This window comes from Camelus dromedarius, chromosome 6 (genome assembly GCF_036321535.1).
Source record: "Camelus dromedarius isolate mCamDro1 chromosome 6, mCamDro1.pat, whole genome shotgun sequence".
In the NCBI taxonomy this organism is placed as follows: domain Eukaryota; kingdom Metazoa; phylum Chordata; class Mammalia; order Artiodactyla; family Camelidae; genus Camelus; species Camelus dromedarius.
In genome coordinates, this window is record NC_087441.1 from 24,181,536 (window position 1) to 24,205,928 (window position 24,393).

General features: G+C 37.4%; 2 protein-coding genes across 3 annotated transcripts in view; one reads left to right on the plus strand and one right to left on the minus strand.

Moving 5' to 3' along the window:
- Positions 1-8,437, minus strand: part of PEX7 (peroxisomal biogenesis factor 7) — a 74,000-nt gene extending 65,563 nt beyond the window's left edge. Inside the window, exons 1-3 of the mRNA XM_031456411.2 lie at positions 8,214-8,437; positions 6,607-6,664; positions 6,072-6,222 (exon numbers count right to left, since the gene is read on the minus strand). Coding sequence (XP_031312271.2) covers positions 6,072-6,222; positions 6,607-6,664; positions 8,214-8,346 — 342 coding nt within the window. The 5' untranslated portion in view covers positions 8,347-8,437. The remainder of the gene's footprint in view (positions 1-6,071; positions 6,223-6,606; positions 6,665-8,213) is intronic.
- Positions 8,436-24,393, plus strand: part of MAP3K5 (mitogen-activated protein kinase kinase kinase 5) — a 202,174-nt gene continuing 186,216 nt past the window's right edge. Inside the window, exon 1 of one of the 2 annotated variants that reach the window (XM_031456407.2) lies at positions 8,436-8,820. The gene's annotated coding sequence lies outside the window, so the exon portion shown is untranslated. The remainder of the gene's footprint in view (positions 8,821-24,393) is intronic. The other variant, XM_031456408.2, reaches the window with a different exon arrangement.

Here is a 24,393-nt window from a genome sequence, read left to right on the forward strand (position 1 = left end):
TTGACATAAACCCAATGGTCTGTCATAACTTTCAAGGTTTCTGATGCAGGAAGATGTCTAGGATTCATCTTGTATATTTCCTGCCCAGTCCTGGAATCAACTATTTTCCCAAAGATCCCTGTTCCTTTTAGTGGGAAATGGTATTTAGAAACCATAATCTGGACACTAGGGATAGTCTCTATCACTGAGCTGTTGTTGCTTCTACATCTTTGGAGTCCAAAGAACTAGGAAAAATGTCATTTTTTAAGACAGAGAAAAATAAACCACAAGTTTATATAGATATATCCCATTCAATGTTAAGATTTAATGCTTCTACTAAATTTCTTTATTCTCATGTCATTTTTTTCTTACACTAAAACTTTTGGTTTCCAATGATGTAATTACTGATACGCTCTATTCTATAATATGCATATGAGAGTTTCAAAATAATAATACTGATTTTTCTGAATGCAGATTTTTGCCATTCTTTTTGTTTCTCAGTCATATCACATTAAGGATGTACAATCACAATACTTTTCTTTTAAAGTCACTTGAAATAATTATTTTCAATATTTGGATATGGCACCAATTTGATATACCACTAGATTAATTTGTTTTTGTTTGCTTTCAATGTTTTGCTTTTTTCTTTTCTATTCAAATTGGGATTTTTAGTTCTGTAAAATATTTCAATTGTTCCAATCTCAAAACTGTAACACAAATTATATTTGTAAAAATCTTGTTTCTATCTTTGTCCCTTACCCCTGCTTTCTTCCCTACTCTCTTTAGAGGCAATCATTTTTATTAGGTTTTGAGTTATCTTTCATTCTTTCCTTTTGAATATATAAATACATTATGTAAATACATCTAAATATATATATATATGTGCTTGTATTCCTCCCTGCCTTAAAAAATGTAAATTCTACATATATTTATATCTACATAAATAGCTCTGCTAATAATTCCACTTATAAGACCTACACTAAGTATATGAAAGAAAGACTACAGATGTAGTAGCAGTAGTCATGCATGAAAGTCATTCTCTACCTGAATATATTCCATTACTGGTTCCATCTATTAAAAACTATCATTTTTTCTTCTTTAAAAAAAAGTTTTTAAAGCTCTGAGGTTAAACGAACTTGAGCAACCACTTTGCAAGGCAAATCAAATCATTCCTTTTATTAAATGTTTTTAAATCTACATTTTAAACCTGCACACCCCCCTCAAATAGCAGACAATACGCACATCAAAGTCTTTAGAATCACATGCCTGTTAAGTTAAAGCAGTGGCTTCCAAACACTGCTGCACATTGGAATCCTCTGAGACTCTTCACATAATACTGATGCCTGGCTGCAACCCCTAAATGTTGTGAACTGGGTGTAAAGATTTTTATAAGCTCCCTAGATGATTCTAATATGTAGCAAATTTGGGAACCACTGAGTTAAGAAAAGCAATTGTCCACTTTTTTTCATTTTAAATACTAAAAGTTCAAATACCTAAATTATGGTCCAGCCCTGCCTAACATCTGACAAAGCAGACTAAGAGGAAAATGGGTAATACTTATCCATCCGTGTCTGTTCTGCTGTCTGCCCACAATGTGTGGCCCAAAATGTACACAATCAGTCTCCTGTAAGTTCAAAGCATAAAGTCCAACTCCCAGCCAGACATTCTAGGCCCATCAGAATATGTCCCACCTTTCCCGCCTCATCTCCCACCATCCATCACACACTCTATGCTCCAGTCCCACCAAAGGACTTGTGGTGGCCTGCAGACATCATTCTCTTTCGCAGATCTGCACCTCTGCAGACGCTCTTCTCCATCAGAAATGATCTTCTCAATCAGAATCGCCCTTTTCCCTTTGGGCTGCCTGGCTAACTCCTACTAATTGCCTAAGCCTCAGCTCAAATAGCACTTCTTTTGTGATAGTCCTTGTTTCCCTTCTCTGTGTACCTTCTACACACCTCTTTTCAACATTCACCACATTGTATTAAACGGTTTGTCCCAGATCTACTACCAGACATCAGCACCTGAGTTTTATTCATATTTGCATCTTCAGTGACTAGCACATGCCTGCATACCATGCACCAGTATAGCCAGGTCTAGCTCTTTTAATACAAGTTCAAACTTTAAAATACAAAACCAAACCAAACCAAACAAAACTGGATGCTTTGAAACAGGATTGAAAAGTCAATGAGAGATATTACATCCAATTGATAGTAAAACACAAAAAAGGGAAAATTGATTCAACTGACACATAATTGAAACTATTTTTCTCTACAATCACAATTTTAGGGGGGAAATTTTTAAACTGCTATTTTAAATTATAATAGTATTACTGCAGTAACCTATTCCAGAATGAATGGCTGAGCATGATTCAATATGTGAAAGGAAATATATCAAGTTCAATTGTGTCTTGCTTTTGTTAAAAAAAGAAAGAAGGGAAAGGGAAGGGAGGAAAAGGAAAGAGAGGAGGGAAGAAAGGAGGCAGAAAGAAAAAGTATCCCTTTGGCTGACAAATCTGCAACAAATTTTCAACAAATTGATAAGCCTTACTATTTTTTAAAATTTTAACTAATTTTTAAAAATTGTAACCAGCACACTGAGAATCAGATATTGAAATAAATATTAAATTGAGCTTGCCATCTTTAAAGTCACTTTTAACTCAACAGCACGCTCAACGCTGTAAGCCATGGAGGACAGAAACAAACCTCTCCATTCACTCTCTCTTTTTTTCTTCTTCTCCCTGAACCATCTTAAAATTTCCTCTTCTTCCATTCCTATCATGTGTTCAGAGGCAGGCTAAGCTAAAGGCATTTTGCGGGGCTCAAAAGACATAACTGCCTCTGCAGTTAAACAATACAGAGAAGAATCTGATTTCTGCTTTGATGCTAAGGTGAGAAAGCATGCAAAGGGAAAATGTCCATGCTTCCCTTTTTTTTTCCATTTCACCAAGAACCTTCATTCCTTAAAGCCTAAAATATATCTAGGTCCTGGATTTAACCTTTTTGATTCAGTAACTCCTTATCTGACTATCTGAAAACTGTGGAACATCATTTATTCAACACTATTTGTTGAATATTCAACAAATATTTATTAGCTCCTCAAAACTCTCGTTTGACCTTAAATCAATCCTTTTAAGTGTTTCTGAGTATTTGGTATAAGAGACAAACTTTGAATAAATGTTATATTTCTTTTTAATGAAAAATGCCAAATATTTTGTGTTATAATACTGAGCTTTAGGTTGATCACCAGAAATTCTTTCTCTCCACAATCTCACGGAGGATGACCTTTCTGAGAGTCCTACAGTTCTCTATTCATCATCCTGCTTGGTGTAGTTTGATTTTTACTCGCAATTACGAGAAAGACAAAAAGTAATGTTGTGGCACATAATGATGGGTGACTCCCCAACCATCAATCTCCTTTCTTCTTGCTCAAATCCCAGTCTTGTCCTTCAAGGAAAGCTCGGTCGCTTCCCCATCCCAGGGGTGAATCTCACGTAGGTGAAAGGAGGGGTGGTGGCTTGCTTCCCTCACAAGTGACAGAGGTAAGACTGGGCACGTGATGCTCTTCTAGCCACTGAGAAGAAAAGGTGTCTGCTGAAAAAGTGGGGCTTTAGGGAAGCTTTTCTCAGTCTTAGAAGTAGTCCCAAGACAGGAACATTCACATTTTTTGCTCTATGACCTCAAAGGGGGATGAGATAACTGGAATTACACAGATTGTAAGAAAAAAAGAGATGCCCTGAGGAGAGTAGATGTAAAGGCAAGAGAAATCTGGCTATTTGATGGCCTGTCAAGCCTATATTAACCAAGCCTGGACCCATTCCACCTCCATATGCTTGGTTACGTGAAATAATAAACTCTCATCATTGAATACACTTGAAGTTGGGTTTCTCTTACACTAACAGCCAAGGCATCTAACTGATACAAACACAAATCAAAATTCTATTTGAAAAGAAAAATGAGGAAAGACAACCTAGAATAATGGTCCAAAAATATAAACAATAAATTAAATAAATTTAAAACATGTCTTCAGTTCAAAACTCCAGTTACAGAGTTATAGAATGATGTAAACTACTGGTTTAACAGTAGTCCAAATAACAAAGATCAAGGTAATTTACTAGTGGACCAAAAGCAACCCAATACTACAACTTGGCTAAGGAAAATGTATGTTAGGTAATCTTACCAGAACTAGATGCTCAGGATCATGGTAGCAAAGTCGTATAAAGCTCAGCACTAATAATCACATTTCTGGAATAAATTAGGCATACAATACTATAAGCAACATTGAAAAACAGGAGATTACCGGAAGGAGTTTACCAAGAGGGTGAAAAATATAGAGACCGTGTAATCTGAGGACAGGTCAAAGGAATTACAAATGCACAGCCTGGAAGAGGGAAGATTTAGAGGAAGCATGATGGCTATTTTCATGGGTTCTCCTGGAAAAGGGGGACTGGACTTAGTCTCAGACATAAAGACATTCAAAGCAATAGTTGGTTGAGAGTGAAGGCAGATTTGGGCTTAAGAGAGCAACTGTCTAAGTAATAAAGCAATCAAAAAAACCCCAAATAAGTTATCACACGAGACAGTGAAATTCACTTTCACTAAGATGAAATAAAGACTGAGTGACCATCACAAGGAACATTCTAGAACAGTATTTTCCACAGTAATAGCAGACACACATCACTGGCTGTACAAGAGATGACTTTAACTGGTACATACATTTTATTTTATTCATTATACGTTTATTTTAACAAACATTAAAAGCTATAAATGTACATACTAACTTAGCCATCAATTCCATGGCTTCATGAGTATATGCTGTTTTACCGTAAGTGAAATAACACTGTAAAGCTCAACTGAAGAAAAACATTAAATCAATATATCCCATTTAACACTACCAGATATATTATTTTATGATCCATTAGTTACAGTCCTGGAATTTATACAGATAGACAACACAAGGCATCAAAGATTTAAGAAAAAGGAAAAAAACTTTTGAGAAGGAAAATATTTTTTAAAAAAGAAACAAAAACATTAATTATAGTATAAGTGGGATAAGAAAATGGCAAAAATCATGATACCACAAAAATGTCTGAATTTTGGACATGCTGCTTTGGGAGATTCTTGCATTCACCATCCTGAAACTAAAGTTCCTCCTTTACCAAAATTGTCTTAGTATTCAGTGGTTCTATGAAAACATGTTCATTTATAACAATATTTATTCAAAGAGCCTCCGTCACAATAGAATGAAGGACCTAAAATTTTCCATTATTTCAATCACAGTCTTAGAAATACTGATTTCTAATAGCTATAGCTATGAAATGATGTCTGGAATCCTCACATAACTAGTCCTTTATCCCAAAAGGCGAACACTCTTACATCTAATAAGCATTCACTGCAGGTCATCTCTGGGCCAGGCCCTGTGATAGACACAAATTTTAAAGTAAATTTGCAAGTTTTCATTTCAAGGCTCTGTTGCTACCTTGAGAAAAATGTTTAAACATTTAAGGGAAAACACCAAAAGACAATGTCTTTAACAACATGTTCGTTAAAAGTTTGTAAGTATTTTAAGATGACTGAAGGTCAAACTATCTCCCACGCTACCCATACACACACTCACATGTGAAAGACTTAGTTTTTAAATTTCTTTGGTAAGCTCTGCCCTATATTTAGTATTTGTGCTCTTGCTTCAATATATTCTGAAAATCCTTAGGAATCTCAGTGATGCCCTAAAGGCAACCTTATGATGTCTTTGTGAGAAGACTCCCTGCCTCTATTAAAGCAGTGTCCCCAGGCATGTCCTGACAGCACAAAGAAAGCCATGGGCCTATCTGGAGGAAATGGTACCACAGTATACTTCCTACTGGAGGCGTTTTTTTACTGACTCATGAGAAGCCTGACCTTTTCTTCTTTCCCAGCCCCTTAGGCTAAGAGGTACTTTCTGTTTGAATAATCAAATAACAAGTGACAGCTAACATGTACAAGAAACACTAAAGCTTAAACTTCTTGTCCCCTGAAGACATCCCCCACGCTTCCACCCCCATATGGATTTCATCCAAAGAAAAAGAAATCAGCCTAGAAAGAGTCCCTTCCTACCTCCTGAGTGTGCTCCTTGTAGACCTGCAGCGGGCCTGCGGCTTTGGCGGTGTCCCAGAGCTGCAGTGAGCCGTCGCCACTACAGGTGACCAGCACGTGTTCATTGTTCTCACTCCAGGTCACATCAAACAAACCATCGTTCCAGTCAAAGCTACACCAGGAAACAGACATGGAAAGAAGGGAAAGAGGTGGTAATCCACAAAATGGATTAGTTCCTCAATGAATAAAACTAAAAACTGCACTAAGAAGACAGCAAAGACAGGAACGCAAAACAGTATACTAACTAGTTCACATTTTTTTATGTTTAAGTTCTATCATTTTTAAGTGAACACTACGAGACAAGAGCTTTAGAAGAAAAGTAACATAGACACAACTTAATGGCAAAAAAAAAGTTCTATCCTTTGCAAATCATGAAGGTTCTTTTATATTGCAAATTAAAACATCTTATTGATCAAAAAGATTCAAAACCTAATTCTATCAAGGCCTTAAACGCAACAGAGAATACACATAAGTTTGATAATTAGAGCCATCTTACCTTCTAAAAAGCCTAAGCCCAGTTTCATTTTGATCCAGTATTAGCAGGGTTCCACAGCCTAAGGAGAAAGAAGCTGAGGTCATGCTGCTGAATCCACTGGGGGACCATGTAAAGTCAAAGAGGTATCAGGCACAGAGTATCTTAATTTTACAACCACAGTTTCTCCCTGAAGTTACTTAAAACCATGTATACAAACTGATCAAGATTGTGCTCTCCATTTCTGCCTCTCCATATTGTTCTTTGATAACTAAATATTAAACTTACCATCTCACCTATGCTTGGAACCCAGACACAGCTCCAACAGGCAAGAGATACTTAAGTGCATACTGGGTAGCCACACAGGGTACCAGGCACACAAACCTCCCAAAGAGGTGTTATCATCCCTATTTACAGGTGAGAAACCGTGGGCTTACAGACTCCAGGAAATTCATGCTCCTTCTATTACATCACAAGGCCTCTACAATAAATCTAAAATACATTCAGCATGGGATTTTAAAACAAAATACCTGGTGGAACTTACCACATTCATGGTGGTAAAGTGCTGAATACAACGGTAAAGTGCTGAACACAATTCCTCCAAAGAGGAATGGTTTTGCTAAAGAATCAGCATATTTTGAAAGTTTAATTTGTTATAGGGTTGAAGGGGAAAAAAATAACTTCAATTAAACATGACTGACTTAAAAAAAATACCACCTCCATTTAAGGAGTTTTTTGTTTTGTTTTGTTTTTAAGGATTTAATTTAAAGCATCAATACAACTCATACGAGTCTTCGGCCTAAATGGTGGGCAAGTATTCTAAATCTGAACATGTAACTAACCACTGAAAGCTAATGCTGAAAATGTAATGCAAATATTTCTCTCCTTTTCAGTTTTAGAAATCACTAAATCACCGTAGAACCCAACAAAAAATACTATCGAGAGCTTCAGTGTGTATACAACAGCTAGTAGATGAATTAAAAGAAAGCCCCAAATCAAGACTGGAACCCCTCCTTTCAACCTAGTCCAGAGTCAGAGACAGTGAGTTTGAACCCCTAACTGCCTGCAAATGCATGTATTTCTCGGGAGACAACAAAAAGTAAAGGCAGAACTTGATCAATTTCGTGTGGCATTTGCGGGAGAACTCCAAGCTCCTGCCCGGGAGCATCTTTACGACGCACAGCCCAGAAGACAGCCTGTGGGCAATGCGGTCCAATTAGCGGGTACTGGGGTAACCTCCACAGACCATCTTCAGGTGCTGTTGGTCCCGTCGGACCGGTAGGAGGGGCCACACGGGTTCAGCCAGCTCTCCAGGGTCACGTGTGCCCTGTGGCGGGGTATGTCCTGAGGGGCGGTGGAGGAGGTGCGCTCGTAAAGAATAAGGACACGGGGCAGTAGGCACCTTCCACGTGCTATTTCCGCACTGTAACTGGAAGGGACCATGCACTCTACTCCAGACCAACTCCCCACACTGGACAAAGGAGGACAGGGAGTCGGCCAGTTCCCCTGCTTTCCCCGGCGTTCTTTTGTGGCGCCGTCTACTGGCCGAAGTGCCTTCCCAACACGGGGAGGAGCTGGAGCTCGGCCGGAACCCGCCCCCGCCCCGGCGGCGCAGCGGGGCCCCGCCTCACCCGCGATGCCGTAGTGCTGCGCGGCGGCGCAGGCCAGGCGGCCTGGCAGGTACGGGGAGAACTCGGCGGCGTAGCCGTGGCGGCCCGGCACCCGCAGCGTCCGCACCGCTCCGCCGCCGCGCGCCGCGCTCATCCCGCCCGCCGCCTCCGAGCCTCGCCGCCCCGGCCGCCCAAGCCGTTCAGAGCTGGTGGCTGACAGTCTGGAACCGCCGAGAGAGTTAGACCCAAGAAGACGAGGCGGAAGTGAAGACACCCGGGGCCTTGAAGGCTAGATTTCGATTGGTCCGCAGAGGAAAGGGGAGTGACTCCTGCGGAGGCCATTTTTGTTTCGGGCAAAACACAGTGACTTGGCGCCCAATGTGATGAACTAGACGTGAGGACAGTGCTTTTAGGGTTGGGTGGTGATTCTGACAACTTTGATTTTTGCGTTTGGTTTTTCCGCTGCGGGCTATCTGGTTTTTATTAATTCATTGAGACTTTTGAAAGACTGGCATCAGGAAATGCGTTTGATGATTACAAAATGAGACAAGTTACAGCGGAGTCGGAAACCACGCCGCGTCCAAAAGGCAGTTGAGTGCTGTGTTGCCCAAGGTAACTGGAAGCAAAGGTAATTCAGCGGGAGTGAAACAAAGGCAAAAGACAAAATAAACAACTAACGTTTTAAATTTTTTAAATTCTTACTACGTTTATTGTACAGTAATATGTGCTCAGATCCCAGGGCTGATTAAGAAAAACTAAGGCTCATTCATTCAAACATTTACCAGGCATGTACCATGTAGAGTACCATGTATTACTTATCTGCCGAATAAGACACTTTTGAGAGTGAAAGAGAGTGCAGTTAATAATTAAGCCAGTTCAACAGGCACAAACCTAGTCTGATGGCCACTTTATAAACCAAGTACAGAGCTAAGCACTTGGGATTCAAAAATAATAAGATATAATGCGTGTCATCAGTTAAGTGTAATCAAAATACATATAGGTGGTATGAGAAATATATAGGGAGTATTTTTTCCAAGGAATCCTCAGTGCTGGAGGATGGGGGCTATGGGAGGAAAAACTTCAGAAATAATGTTTGTGTAAATAATGATGAGGTAGACAAGGAGATGGAGGTCATTATAAGAGCAGGAATAACAGGAGACCTCAAACAGTGTGATCCATAGACTAGCTGCTGGCAATCAGCCTGTCCAGATGCAAGGGGTATGCTGAAGAGACTAGAATGTTGTACTGGGTCATGAAGAGTGCCATACCAAGGGAATTCGATTTCAACTGTAATTTAAACAATGGGGGAACCATCGAAGTTTTCTAATGTGAGAAATTAAATGACTAAGTTTTCATTTTAAAAGCTCTTGTGGCAACACAAAACTGGAAGACAGAGATTGGAGATAGGGAGGCCAGTTAAAAGACTTTAGCAAGAGTTCAAGCAAAAGATAATAAGAATTTAAACAAAGATTATGGTAATGGGAGTGAAAAAAATCAAACTCCATAGTATTGTGAGATTTATCTCTAGGAGGTCAACCAGGTTATCACAGTAAATTTCAGAGAAAAATCACCTTGTGCTTCCTAAAAGGAAGGAGAAAAAGAATCATTTTGAAATACACCAGAGCATTCTGTTCTTAACAAGGCCTACCCTCAGGGAAAACTAGTTAACCAGAGCCTAACCTAGGGTATTACTGAGCCTAACTAAGCTGAAAATTCCCTTGTGCCCCTTTTCAGTCAAACCCCCACCCCCAGCCCCCCCACCCCACCCCACCCCCGATCAACCATTGACCTGATTTTTCCTGTTTAGAACTGCCTGAAATTTCAATACAGAAATTTATTGCCTGTGAGTTTTTAAATTGATTACTTGAAGGTTCTTCTTTTAAATGCAAGTAGGCTATAAGACAAAGAATATTGAGTTTTAATATCAATTTGCCCTTTATTTCTCAGTCCTATACTTTCCCTAGGTTCTTGTTTCTTCCTATGTAAAATGGAAAAGTTTCAACTGAATGGGAAAGTTCCACTTCTAGCTAGGAGATCTTAAAGACTACAAAAGGGTTAGATAAACTAATCTAAATATTTCAAGAGCCAAACAGGAATTGTACACTTATAATTCTGCAGCCAAGGCCAGCCTAAAATTCTAATTTCCTTTGTTTTTAGGCTGAAATTATATGAATGCAGTGTGTATACTCATTCTCTGATGTTTATATTATCTTCTGATTGATTGCTTATGAAATCATGACATTTCTGGGGCTCATGGAGGAAAAAAAATTGAAAAGATTTATAGGTGATAAACAGGTTGATCTCTAAGTTTCTGTGCAGCCAAGAGGTTTAAAGAATAGAGTTGCTGCCTGTCATGCACACCTTACTGGGATAGTTGAAAAAATGTGAATGGTGGTTAGATTAAAGCTATTGCTATACTTCCACTAAAAATACCTTTTGCATCAATTTGTGTCCCAAGTTTGGTGACTGTGCAGTGATTACTAAGAGAATGCCCTTATTCTTAGGAAATGCTTAAGAAGAAGAGGTAACGGGAAGTATAAAAGAATAACTCTTCACATGGTGCAGAAAAAAATAAAGAATATAGACATGCACAATAGAGGGAATGATAAAACAAATGTGGTTTAAAATGTTAAAAATGTGATAATCTGGATAAAAGATATATGGGTATTTTATGTATTATTCTTATAATTTTTCTGTAAGTTTGAAATTTCTACAACGAAAAGGTTTTCTTAAGTATATGATTAAATATTTTGTTAATTCAGACTTTGTCAAATTAGTTTGAATTAGAAAGAAATGGCTCTAATTTGTTAAGCAGTACCCTGGGAAGCCTGTGAAAAATTCTTATACTGATGCTCACATGGTCCCTGTGGGTGAATCACATACCAGAAATGTCTATGGTGGGGTTCTGCTGGGACTTCTGACTTCTATAAATTTGAGAGCTTAAGTTTGAGAAGAAAAGCACAAGTTTCCTACTACTTAAGTCTAGAATAAAACGGAACTCATACACTTTGTATTTCAGAGCTGGAAATGTCAATGAGGAAATCGAGGTCAACTATAATTGCCATGATGACTAAGTGTCACAGAGACTCAATACGGTGACCTAGAGCTGACCTCAAGGAGGAATCACAGTCAGATCAGAATCGCTCATTTCTAGGATTCTTTGTAAGGCTGACTCAGTAATTTCTAAATCTTACCTTGCAATGAATGCAAACCTAGGTCACTACATACATTTCATTTTCTCAGATAAATATGCAGTACAGTACCAAGCTATTTCTCAGGACTGTGTGTGTATTCATATATTCCTAAGAAAGATAAGATCAGGTAGAAAACAACTTACCAAATACAAAGGGAATGTATATGATCATCTTAAATGTGAGTATCAGACATTAAAAATCTGGTATGTTCATTACCTGCCTTGGATTCCTTAGCTCTGGAAAATAGCATATTCTTCAAAAGCTATCATTTTCACTAACTAAGAAGTAGAAACAGCACTGATTTCCTTCAAACCTGTTCAAAAAGGGAGGCATGCTTTCATGTGAAAGGTAGAGAAATCTTAGAAGTTGCCTGGTATTCCTCTCCTAGCCTCTGGGCTCCCTGATGTTGTATAAAACAGCCTTATTCACAGTAAAATAAAAAAAAAAATCACTACATTCTAAGTCAATTCATTGCAAATAATGATGAATACAAATTTTAGCTCAGATATTTTATTATTTATTTATTTTTATTGGTGGGAGAGGTAGTTAGATTTACTTATTTATTTTTAGAGGAGGTACTGGGGACTGAACCCAGTACCTTTTGTATGCTAAGCTTGTGTTCTACCACTTGAGCTATACCCTCCCCCCTCAGATATTGTTGACTGTATGATTTTGAGCAAATAATTCCTCTCTTTGAGCATTAGTTTCTTCATAAAATAGAGCTTCTTGAGAGAGGTAAGCAGAACAGTGAGAGTTCTAGAAACCATATGACAGAGAATTGTTAAAAGAACTGGGATACCACTACACACCTATAAGAATGACCAAAATCTGGAACATTGACAACACCAAGTGTTGGTGAGGAAGTGGAGCAGCAGGAACTCTCATCAATTGCCCATGGAATGCAAAATGGTACAGACACTGGAAGACAGTTTGACAGTTTCTTACAAAACTAAACACACTCTTACTATACAATCCAACAATTATGCTCCTTGGTATTTACCCACAGAACAGAAGCTGAAAACATGTCCACACAATAACCTGCATGTGGATATTTATAGCAGCTTTATTCATAACTGCCAAACTTGGAAGCAACCAAGATGTCTTTCAATAAATAAACTGTGGTACATCCAGATAATGAAATATTGTTCAGCACTAAAAATAAATGAGCTATCAAGTCATGAAGAGACATGGAAGGACTATATGTACATGTTACTATGTGAAAAAAGTCCATTCTGAAAAGGCTACATACTTTATGATTCCAACTATAGCATTCTGGAAAAAGCAAAATTATGGAGACAGAAAAAAGATCAGTGAATGCCAGGGGGTGGGAGTTGGGAGGGATGAACAGGCAGAGCATAGAGAATTTTTAGGGCCCTGAAAATATTCTGTGTGATACCGTAAGGATGGATGCGTGTCATTATACATTTGTCCAAATGCACAGAATATGCAAAACACCAAGACTGAACCGTGTGTAAACTGTAGACCTTGGGTGATTATGATGTGTCAATGCAGGTTCATCACTTGTAACAAATGTACCCCTTTGGTGGGAGATGTTTACAGTAGGGGAGGCAATGGCATGTGCAGGGGCAGGAAATCTCTGTACCTTCCTCTCAATTTTGCTGTGAACCTAAAACTGCTTCAAAAAATAGTCTGAATTTTTTAAAAAGTCTAGTGCATTGAAAATAAATTTTAATGGCAATTAATGTTCTTAAGTAAATTGAAAAGCTTTAGAACTTAATTTTATTCTCCACTACCCTTCAGAGAGAAAAACTTTCAAAAAGCTAAAAAGGAAAATAAGATGCCTCTCTCCCATCTCACTAACACGGATTGCCTACATTTTTCTTCTGAAAGATTCTTTTGTTCCCTACACCCACTAACTTTCCTGGGTGTTCTTTAATGCTGCCCCCTACGCAGGAAAAGTCTTTGCTTTCTTATCCATCAAGCTAAATCTCTGTCCTCTTTCAAATCCTCCCTCAAGGTTGACTACTTCCAGAAATTCTAACTCATCTCTAAAACAATGTCCACATTTGAAAAGAACATGCCTCTAATATAGTTTGTAAGAATTGTAATTGCTTTTCTTATTTTCTCCTTTTGCGGGGGTGGGTTGTAGAGGTCATATCCTTTTTGTGACAAATTTAATGCATAAAATATTTATCGGGATAACAATTATTAAAGGATTTTTAATGGAGACAGAAGTGGACTGAATGTCAAAACAGGAGTCTCCGATTTGTGTTTTGGGACACATTGCTTTACATTTTGGTACTCTCTCATGTATAAAAGAAGTGTGATAGATCCTGACTCTTTTTATCTCTTAATGTCATGACTCCAAGACTTGTCATAAATAAAAGTTATTGCAGTTGAAGGTTATTTTTATTCAAAGCAAAACCACCAGGCTGTAGCCACACTTTATCCCAAAACTTGGATTCTGTATCTCATAGACAACAGAATAACATTTCCTGTTAAAGGTGAGTTAATTTTAGGTAGCATCGTAATCCAAAGCTTAATTCAGAGAGTAAATGTCACTGAAAATCTTGCTCCTCAGGAAGCAAAAATGGTGCCACAAAATTAAAAGAGACATGAAACGGCCTTGATTTGATTTTCTTTAAAATCGTACTAGTTATTCTTAAGACTCACCCAAGTATTAAGAATATGTAGGCATTTTCTTGTGTGTTTTACAATTTAAAAAAAATACATGCATGTGGTTAAAAAATTATTCAGGGTGTACACTGAGAAGCAGTCTCCCTCTTACTGTAACTTTTCAGTGCCCTCCCTCAGAGAAATATATTGTTTACTAAAAAAGGCAAAGTGTAGAACAGTGCTTTAATATGCCTCCATTTGTGTTTTCAAAATGTGTGTCTGTGTGTAGATGTCCTGCTCTTACATTCATAGACTATTCTCTGAAAAGAAACACAAGGAAGCTGGTAATAGTGGTTGCCACAGGGAAGAAAAATGAAGCCACTAGGAGACAAGATGGAATCAAGACTTACTAGTCAGTGTATACTTTTTTGTCTTTTAATTTTATACCATATGCGCCTATCAGCTAAAAAAATTCCCACAATGTATCTGGGAGACCATTCCATATCCACACACAGTTTTATCCCATAGTTTTTTAACAATACAGAAATGTCTTAATTTAGTCCAAATTACATATATTCAGTTTTACCCAAAATAATGCTGCTGAGATCAAGCTTTGGAATTAAGCAAATCAGGGTTGAAATCTAGGCTCCACCTTTGTAACTTCAACTGTGGGCAAGCCACTTCACTTCAATTTCCTTCTCTGTGAATACATACAGTAATAGCCTTTAGGGCTGTTAATAAGGATTGAATGAGCAAATTATGCAAAGGGCCTAGTAGCAGGCCAGGCACATAGCGCTTGGTGAAGTTTATATTTCTTTCTCCATTGGCTTTTTAGTTATTTGAAAAAGTTGATTAAATGCTTAAAATAGAAAGACAAAGGTATGTTTTTATTCTTGTCATTATTACTGTCTTAATGTTTGTAGTAGCATTCTGAAGAAATAAATACTGAAAAGTAAGTATTAAATTAAATGGGATCCAAGATCACATACACTTTGAAAGGAAACTTGCCTTTTTTTTTTTTCAGGTAGTTAAATGAGGGAAGTGAGAGAGCGTGACTCAATTATCCAGTCTTATTGTCTGCTAAGTGATCCAATTTGAATAATTTTGGCCCCAAATGAGGAAGCTATTTGACACATTAAACTAACACATAGCATATGTAGTTTACCTGCTGTGTTGCCACAGTTGTCCAGTACTGACTGCAGAACACTGCTCTCTGTGTTACTATCTGTGGTGGTCTGAGTTGTGTGTCCACCTCCCCCAATTTATATGTTGATGCCCCATTTGCCAATGAGACTATGTTTGGAGATAGAGCCTTTATGGAGGTGATTAAGGTTAAATGAAGTCCTAAGAATGAGGCCCTCAGCCAAAAAGATGGGAGTCGTTATAAGAAGAGGAAGAGACACCAGAGCTCTTTCTCTCTGTCCATACACAGGGGAACTGCCATGGGAGGACATAGCGAGAGGGTGGCCACTGATGAGCCAGAAAGAGACCTCTCTGCATTTGCCAGAACCTTGATCGTGGACTTCCAGCCTCCAGAACTGTGAGAAAACAAACGGCCGTTGTTTAAACCACCTAGTGTGTGGTATTTTGTTACGGCAGCCTGAGTAGACTGATAGAGTACTGAAGGAATTCCCCTCTGTCAGGACGTCTGGAAAATATGCTGTTGCTTTTGTGTGTATATATGCCTATCTTCTATCAAACGTGTATCTAAGACAAAAAAAAAAGTACAAATTCAGAATCCTTTCAAGAAGTTATGTAGTGATTACTCTAGCAGTTAAAGAAAATGCTGTGACAGTAATTGAAATTAATCACCTTCAGCTTACAAATTAGGAAACTCAGGCCAGAAGAAAAGAAGGCTCTTTCACGACTGAGCCAGAACTAAGCATAATCCAGGTGCCCAGAGCTCTTACCATCACACCCACTGCTTTAGAGCCATGGGTCTTTCCCATTCCTGGGGCTACAGGGTGTGGTAAAGAGGAGAGGGGGGAGAAGCTGACTGTTCTCTCACCTCCCTGCAATATCATTAAGAGACCAAAGATTTCAGGGGACACACTATCTTATCTGAACCAAATACAGGACCTCTCAGAGAAGTCCTTTTTCTCTCTTATTTAGGAAATCAGTGGAGATCTTTTTGATTCAGATTATAAACACATTCAGGAATTTGCAGATTATTTTGAGAACCAAGAATAGTGGATTTCACTCAGTGAAATGAGTGACAGCCCATAACCCACACTCCTTAAATAATTGTCTAGATAGGATCAGCACTCTAAAAATTTAAAGATGGGTAGAAGTCTAATATTTAAAGTTGGGGTTTATAGATATGATTTTTTACAAAAGCACTTACAACAACCCCAAAAGTACTGTATATATATTATGCTGCTGTCTTATGATGCTCTAAAGTTTCTCCTTGTACACCTGTCTATCCATCTATCTACCTACCCACCTATCATCTATTTATATAGATATATACACATCCACACACATCATATTGAAGATTAAGATATATGTGACAAAGACATTTGCTTATCCAATATCCATGCTCTCCTTCCCTGCTAATAAAATCCCTAAATTATTGGTTGCATATACATGCCCAGGTTTAAAGCTACAGTTTCCAGCCTCCCTGGCAGATATCCTTCATCTAAGTGAACATAGTTGGGTGAGGCTTCTAGGAAAACTATTTTAAAAGAGCTGATTAGCATGAAGTCACACTCTTTTGCCTTCATTACCCTACTTTCTGCTGCCTGGAACATGGACATGATGGCTGGACTAAATCAGTCATTTTCTGATTATGAGGTGATGCTGAGGACGGAAGCTATGAGATAGGGCTGAGAAAGAACAAAAGGTGAAGGAGTCAGGATCCTTAGCGACAATGGAGCCATCAAAGAAACTTTGGACTGACTAAATGTGAACTTTTTACATGAGAGAAAAATGTATATGTATTTTGAGTTCAGTTATTTTGGATTTTTATTATATGTAATAACTGGAGTACATATTCCATGAGGGCAGGAATCTGCCTGCTATGTTCAGTGGTATATCCCAGGGACTCAAAATAGACATTCAGGAAACATTGTTGCTGAGTGACTGCAGCATAATACAAGTCTAAACTCTCACTGTAGTTTTAGAAATAGCGCAAAGAGTAAACTTGGAAAATTCTGGAGTTTTTTGCAGTGCTAAAAAGAAGTTAATAAAATGTTGAAGTGAGCAAACCCAAAGCAGCTGGAACCTTGGCCAAGAGTGGTGCAGAAAGATTTATCCAGTCCAAGCTAAAAATAGTGTGGTCTCTCTGGGAAGGACAGAGACTAGTTCCAGCTAGAGTAAACTGTTTATGGTGATCCTGACCGTGGAAAAAATTCTGAAGGGCTCTGAGATATTAGCCACTCCTTCCCTAGCAATACGTGACCATAGCGTTGTAAAATATTTCATCCCACAGGCTAGGTTTTCTAGAATAAAAACAATTAAACATATAAACAAATAAAACACACTCCTATACTGGATTTTAGGCACCCTGAAGTTAAGTCTAGGTCTAATTTGTTTTGTATCTCCAGAACTTAAAGAATGCTTAGTGTACAGTGAGCCTTCCATAAATGTTTGACAAATTGAATTCAATTGGACAATTGAGGGATTGGAGACATGAAATATTTCTTATCTTCTCCTGTCTCTCCCCTTCCCTCTCTTCGCACCCACACCTGTACTCTCCAAGTGGAGTCTGGACTTTGCTGGGCTGTAGGTGGAATTAGACTTAAGAATTGCCTGAAATTCCAGTACTAGAAATTTATTCCCTGTGACTTTTTTAATTAATTACTTGACGATTCCTCTTTAAAATGCAAGTAAGCATTGGGACAGAGAATCCTGAGTGTTCATCTCAATTTGCCCTTTAATTCTCAATTCCGTATTTTCCTGAGATTTTTATTTCTTCCTGTATAAAATGGAAAAGTTTCAACTGGATCAGTCATTTATAGCTAGGAGGTCTTGACACCTATAACAAGGTTAGATAAACTAATCTAAATATTTCAAGAGCCAAACAGGAATTGCACATTTATAATTCTACAGCAAAGGCCAGCCTAAAGTTTGAATTTTCTTTGTTTTTAGGCTGAAATTATATGAATGCAGTGCAGTTACACTTATTCCCTGACATTGATATTAACTTCTGATTAACTGCTTATGAAATCTGACATTTCTGGGGCTCATGGAGGAAAAAAATTAAAGGTTTATAGGTATTAAAGAGGTTGATCTCTAAGATTCTGCACAACCAAGAAGACTAAGGCTTACGGTTCTCTCTGTCATGCACACCTTATTGTGACTCTTCTTTCTGCTTTACTGGGGTATAATTGATATATAGTAACTGTATATATTTATACATATTTTGCTATATATATATGCACATTGTGAAATGATCTCTACAATCAAACTAGTTAAAATATCTATCACCTCACATAGTTACATGCATGTATGTGTGTGGTGAGAACACTTAAGATCTACCCTCTTGGCAAATTTTGGGTATACAATACATTATTGTTAACTATAGTCATTATGCTGTACATTAGATCTCCAGAACTATTCATCTTGCATAACTGGAACTTTGTTATCCTTTAACCAACATTTCCCCACTTCCCCCACTGCCAACCCCTGGAAACCATCATTCTACTCTGTGCTTCTATGAGTTCAACTATTACAGATTCCACATGTAAGCAAGATCATGCAGTATTTTTGTCTTTCTGTGTCTGGTTTATTTCACTTATCAGAGTGTCACAAATCACAGGCTTTCTTTCCTCTTAACGGCTGAATAATATTCCCTTATTGTGACTTTTAACAGAGAGGACAGAGGATACCAGGCCATTCAAGGCCCAGCAGAGAGACCACTTCCAGTACTTAGAACAGAGCATTAGCAGCACTTAGAAAGAGCTCCCTTTATTCTCACAATATGCTTGTCTACCACCTGTCCTTATCATCATTTCCGGGTGCTTGGCTTTTCACAACTAAGACAGGAAATGTTTTCATCAAAACACTCATTAAGCCTCAGAATTGTATAACTTCTAAACCTGGCCAATGCTGTGGAAGAGTAACAAAAATTATGTAGGTGGGCATGGCTAGATGTAAGGTTTCTGTAAGGATCTACAATATTTAAATTGCTTTGCTTTTATAACTGCTATGGTGACCTCATAAAGACACTAACTGCAAATATTTACCAACCCATATCTTTTTTTGAAACTAGTTTCTCTCTCCCATGGAGATAGACAGGAAGTAAAATAATTGAAATACATGGTCTTTCCACCCAGGTGAATTATTATCCTAGGTAAATGAACAGGTTGCTATGTTTGAGGCTGCATATGCTAGTTAGTGGAAAGAATTCCAGAAAAGGAAAGGTAATTTCTTTTTTCCTTTTAGTTCTGTGCAGCATTGTGGTGGGCACATAGCAAGCCTTTAATCAGTGTTTGCTTGATGGTAACATAATCTTCATCCAAATATTTTAGCATTATCTTCAAATATGATGGATATTTGGACTAATGAACTTTAAAGGCCCTTCAAGCTCTGAGAGTCCATAATTGTGGGGTAATTGTCTATATTACTCATTGTATATCACTTATCACTTATTATTTTAGTTATACTTTCCTGTTAAAAGTTTTTAAATCTTCTGGGAATGTAAAACGATGCAGTGAACATGCAAAATAGTCAAGCTATTCCTCAAAAAATTAAACATAGAATTACCACATGATCCAGCAATTCCAATCCTGGTATATACCCAAAAGAATTGAAAGCAGGAATGCAAACAGGTATTCATACACCCATGTTCATAGCAGCATTTTCATAATAGCAAAAAAGTGGAAGCAACTCAAGTGTTGATAGACTGATGAATAAACAAAAAGTAGTATACGTGTACAATGGAATACTATTCTGTTTCAAAAAGGAAAGGAATTCTGACACAGGTTTCAACATGCATGAACCTTGAGAACACTGTATGCTAAGTGAAATAAGCCATCCACAAAAGGGCAAAATTGTATGATTTCATTTATATGAGGTACCTAGAATAGTCAAATTCATAGGGACAGAAAGTAGAATGGTGGTTGCTGGGGTGAAAGGAGGGGGCAATAGGGAATTATTTAATGGTTGTGGAGTTTCAGCTTGGGAAGATGAAAAAGTTTGGGCTATGGGTGGCAGTGATAGTTGCAAAACAATGTAAATGTACAATGTGAATGCAAAGTCATTGAACTGTACACTTAAGTAAGCTAGAAAGAGAAAGAAAAATACCATATATCATTCATATGTGGAGTCTTTAAAAAAAAAAAGACAAACAAACTTACTTACAAAACAGAAACAAACTCACAGACATAGAAAATAAACTTACGGTTACCTGGGGAGAAGCGGGTGGGAAGGGATAAATTGGGAGTTCAAGATTTACACATACTAACTACTATATATAAAATAGATAAAAAACAAGGAACTATATTCAATATCTTGTAGTAACTTATGGCAAAAAAGAATATGAAAACAAATATATGTACGTACACGTATGGCTGAAGCATTGTGCTGTACGCCAGAAATTGACACAACATTGTAAACTGACTATACTTTAATAAAAATATATATTAAACATTGGTTAGAATGGTAAGTTTTACAGTATGTATAAATTTACTACAATAAAAAAAGTTTTAGATCTTAGCAAGAGTATTAGTTCTAGACATATATTTACTAAGCTTTTATGTAGAATGAGTGGCAAAAATCTGAGTGATTGATGTAATCTGAACATAGTAGAAAATGCTCTTCATCATTTTTCCTGTGTTCTGGAAAGACAGCGCTGTTAAGAGCACAGGCCTTCAGAATCAGGGACTTGGGATTGAACCCAGGCTTTGCGCGTTTTACTTGTATGATGAGGAGAGTCTGACATCCAATTGTCCACTTTCAGTCTGGGGCAGGATTAATACTGTAGGTGAGCTGCACATGTACGGACATTCCCTAGATTATCCATTGGATAAATGGGTTAAATGGGTAGACATATCCCATAAATGGATATTGGCCCAAATGGATAAACGGCTGGGTAAACGAGTGCCTCTTCTGTAGGCTCAACTGAACAGAGCAACATGGGGTATAATAGGTATAATAGAATGTCCTCCTTAAATCTCCATAGTGATAAGATCTCCCTCAAAGTGTTGTTAATGGTGATTAAATAAGGTAACTTTAACTGTAAACTCTCATTTGGTAGAGGCTATTATTTTCCTTCTGTGCTTTCTAGCTTGGCTCAAGTTCTAACCTTACTTTCCCAAGGCAGATAATTTAACTCTTTAGTTCCCACTTGCCTTAATTCTCTCCCTTAACCTTTATCACTATCACCAAGGAATGGGGTTTCCCGATGCTGTTAGGACTCGGCTAATTTTTCACTCATGTACTCCTTAAAAGAATTTAGAAAAATTATGAACCCTACACAGGTTTTAAGTTGCCTTCTAAAATGTTTTCTCGTAAGTTTAAATAGCTGTAAATGATGTAATTTCAAGCTTATTGAAAAACAATGTCATTTTAAAATTCAAAGTGGGGAGGGTAATAGCTCAGTGATAGAGCACACACAAGGTCCTGGGTTCAATCCCCACCACCTCCATTAAAAAATAAATAAAATAAAAAATAAATAAAATAAAAAATAAAAAATACTTTTAAAATAAAATTCAAAATATTTTATTATTCCTAAACGTGACCAATGGACTCTAAAAACAACAGCCATTTGATTCACCATTATTGTATTAGTTATCAAGTGCTGTGTAACAAACTGTCCCTAAACTAAGCAGTTGAAAACAACCATTAATTTTCTCACAGATTCTCTGGGTCAGATCACTCAAGCCGTCTCACAGGACTGCATTCAAGGGATCAGCCAGGGTTTCAGTCTCACCTAAAGACTTGACTAAGGAGGATCTGCTTCCACGTTTACTCACATACTTGTCAGCAGGATTCAGCTCCTTGTGCACTATTGGGCTAAGGGCTTGGTTCCTTGTTGGCCAATGGCTGGAATCCTCCCTCAGTTCCTTGCCACATGGGGCTCTCCATAAAGCAGTTCCCAATATGACAACTGGCTTCCCTCAGAACAAGTGAGAGAGAAAGAGAGAGAACAAAAGAGGATGAAGAAGATGGAAATCACAGTCTTTTGGTTACCACAGTCTTTTTCTAATGTTGGAAGCTGCATCCTTTTTGCTGTATTCTCTTTGTTAGAAGTAAGTCATTTGGTCAAGCCCAGTCTCAAAGGGATGGGATTACACAAGAGCATAAATACCAGCAGGCGGGATCACTGGGGGCCATTTTATAGAAGCTGCCTATGACTATTAGCAATGTTTTTAAATGCTTGAAGGTCATCTTTAACTGTTAGAAAATTTTATTTCTTTTTCTCTTTGAAATCACAATTTCATTCTATTATTCCTTTCTGAATCTTGCTCTAGTGTAATATCTATATTTACCCTTAGAATTATTTTACTGATTTCCTTATCACATGTCATTATAAGAAAAATACACATTTAAACTAAAACTTTAATTTAAAAAAGTTCCCTATAACCATATGGTTTGGGGGATTATCTTTTTCTAGGACTAGCTGTCATTCATTTATTGTTAATACTAGTATTATGACTAGTATTATTGATCAAAATGATATGAATAAGTAATGAAATTTGACAAATAATTATTAAATACAAAAAGTAAAATGCCATTGGAAATTATTTAAAAAAATTTTTAGTTAATTTCCCCTTTCTTGGGTATGACTTATTCTTAGAACGAGTCAGGGCCACTAGTTAATGAGGGGCTAGTGATGTTCACTGATGATAAGAAGTGCCTTATTTTTAGGTGAATCTGTATCATATTCCCATTAAAACAATCTAAGCTTAATAGGTACATAGTAAGAATAAGAAGTGAGCAGAGAAATGGTTGATGAATGATAGAGTCCAAGTAAAAATTAATATAGATTTAGATTCTCTAACAAACTTTGGGGAAAGTTAATAAAAATGTTTCCTCTGCAAGTCTGACTAAATGTTCATGTAAATAGAAAACACCAGCTTCTTCCTAAAAAGGCCAAAAAAAAAAAAAAATCTGAACCCTTTCCCTCCACACCAGCAGCACAGCAAAGATGCATGTGTAAAGGGCACAGGAGAGAAAATTTGTAATATGAAAACCACATCTCAGTTTCTTTTTTTGCCCCCACAAACTGGTAATAAACAGAAGGAGGTGAAATGACCAAAACAATAGAAAATACATTACTTTCAGGGTTCTTCTCTACTGAAACTGCAAACCTTGGCTTAATATGAACTCCATTCATCACAGTGACACGTATACTTGGAAGTGAGGCAGTCAGCATCAAGTTCACATGGGTGTGACGAAACTCTCATTCCTGCATTTGGTTATAAAGAACCACAACTGACATGATAAAGATGTCTCAGCTTTATTCCATTGTGTATTCTTGCCTCCTTTATCAAAGATTAGTTGACCAAAATTTTGTGGGTTCATTTCTGGGCTCTCTATTCTGTTCCATTGGTCTATATGTCTGTTTTTGTACCAAAACCATGCTGTCTTGATAACTGTAGCTCTATAGTATTGTCTGAAGTCTGGGAGAGTTAATCCTCCAGCTTTTTTCTTTTTCTTCAGTAATGTTTTGGCAATTCTAGGTCTTTTGTGGTTCCACATAAATTTTATTATGATTTGTTCTAGTTCTGTGAAATATGTCCTGAGTAATTTGATAGGGATTGCATTAAATCTGTAGATTGCCTTGGGCAGAACGCCTTGTCATTTTAACAATATTGATTCTTCCAGTCCAGGAGCATGGGATGTCTTTCCATTTTTTAAAGTCTTTCTTAATTTCATTCATCAATGGTTTACAGTTTTCCATGTATAAGTCTTTCGCCAATTTGGTTAGATTTATTCCTAGGTATTTTATTACTTTGGGTGCTCTTTTAAAGTGGATTGTTTCTTTACTTTCTTTTTCTGTTAATTCATCATTAGTGTAAAGAAATGCAACTGATTTTTGAACATTAATCTTGTAACCTGCTACCTTGCTGAATTCTTCGATTATTTCTAGTAGTTTTTGTGTGGACCTTTTAGGGTTTTCTATATATAGTATCATGTCATTGGCATATAGTGACACTTTTACAGCCTCTTCAGCAAATGGTGTTGGGAAAACTGGACAGCAGCATGTAAAGCAATGAAGCTAGAACACTCCCTTACACCATACACAAAAATAAACTCAAAATGGATCAAAGACTTACACATAAGACAAGATACAATAAACCTCCTTGAAGAAAATATAGGTAAAACATTATCTAACATACATCTCAAAAATGTTCTCCTAGGACAGTCTACTGAAGCAATAGAAATAAAAGCAAGAATAAACAAATGGGACCTAATGAAACTTACAAGCTTCTGCACAGCAAAGGAAACCATAAGCAAAACAAAAAGACAACCTACAGAATGGG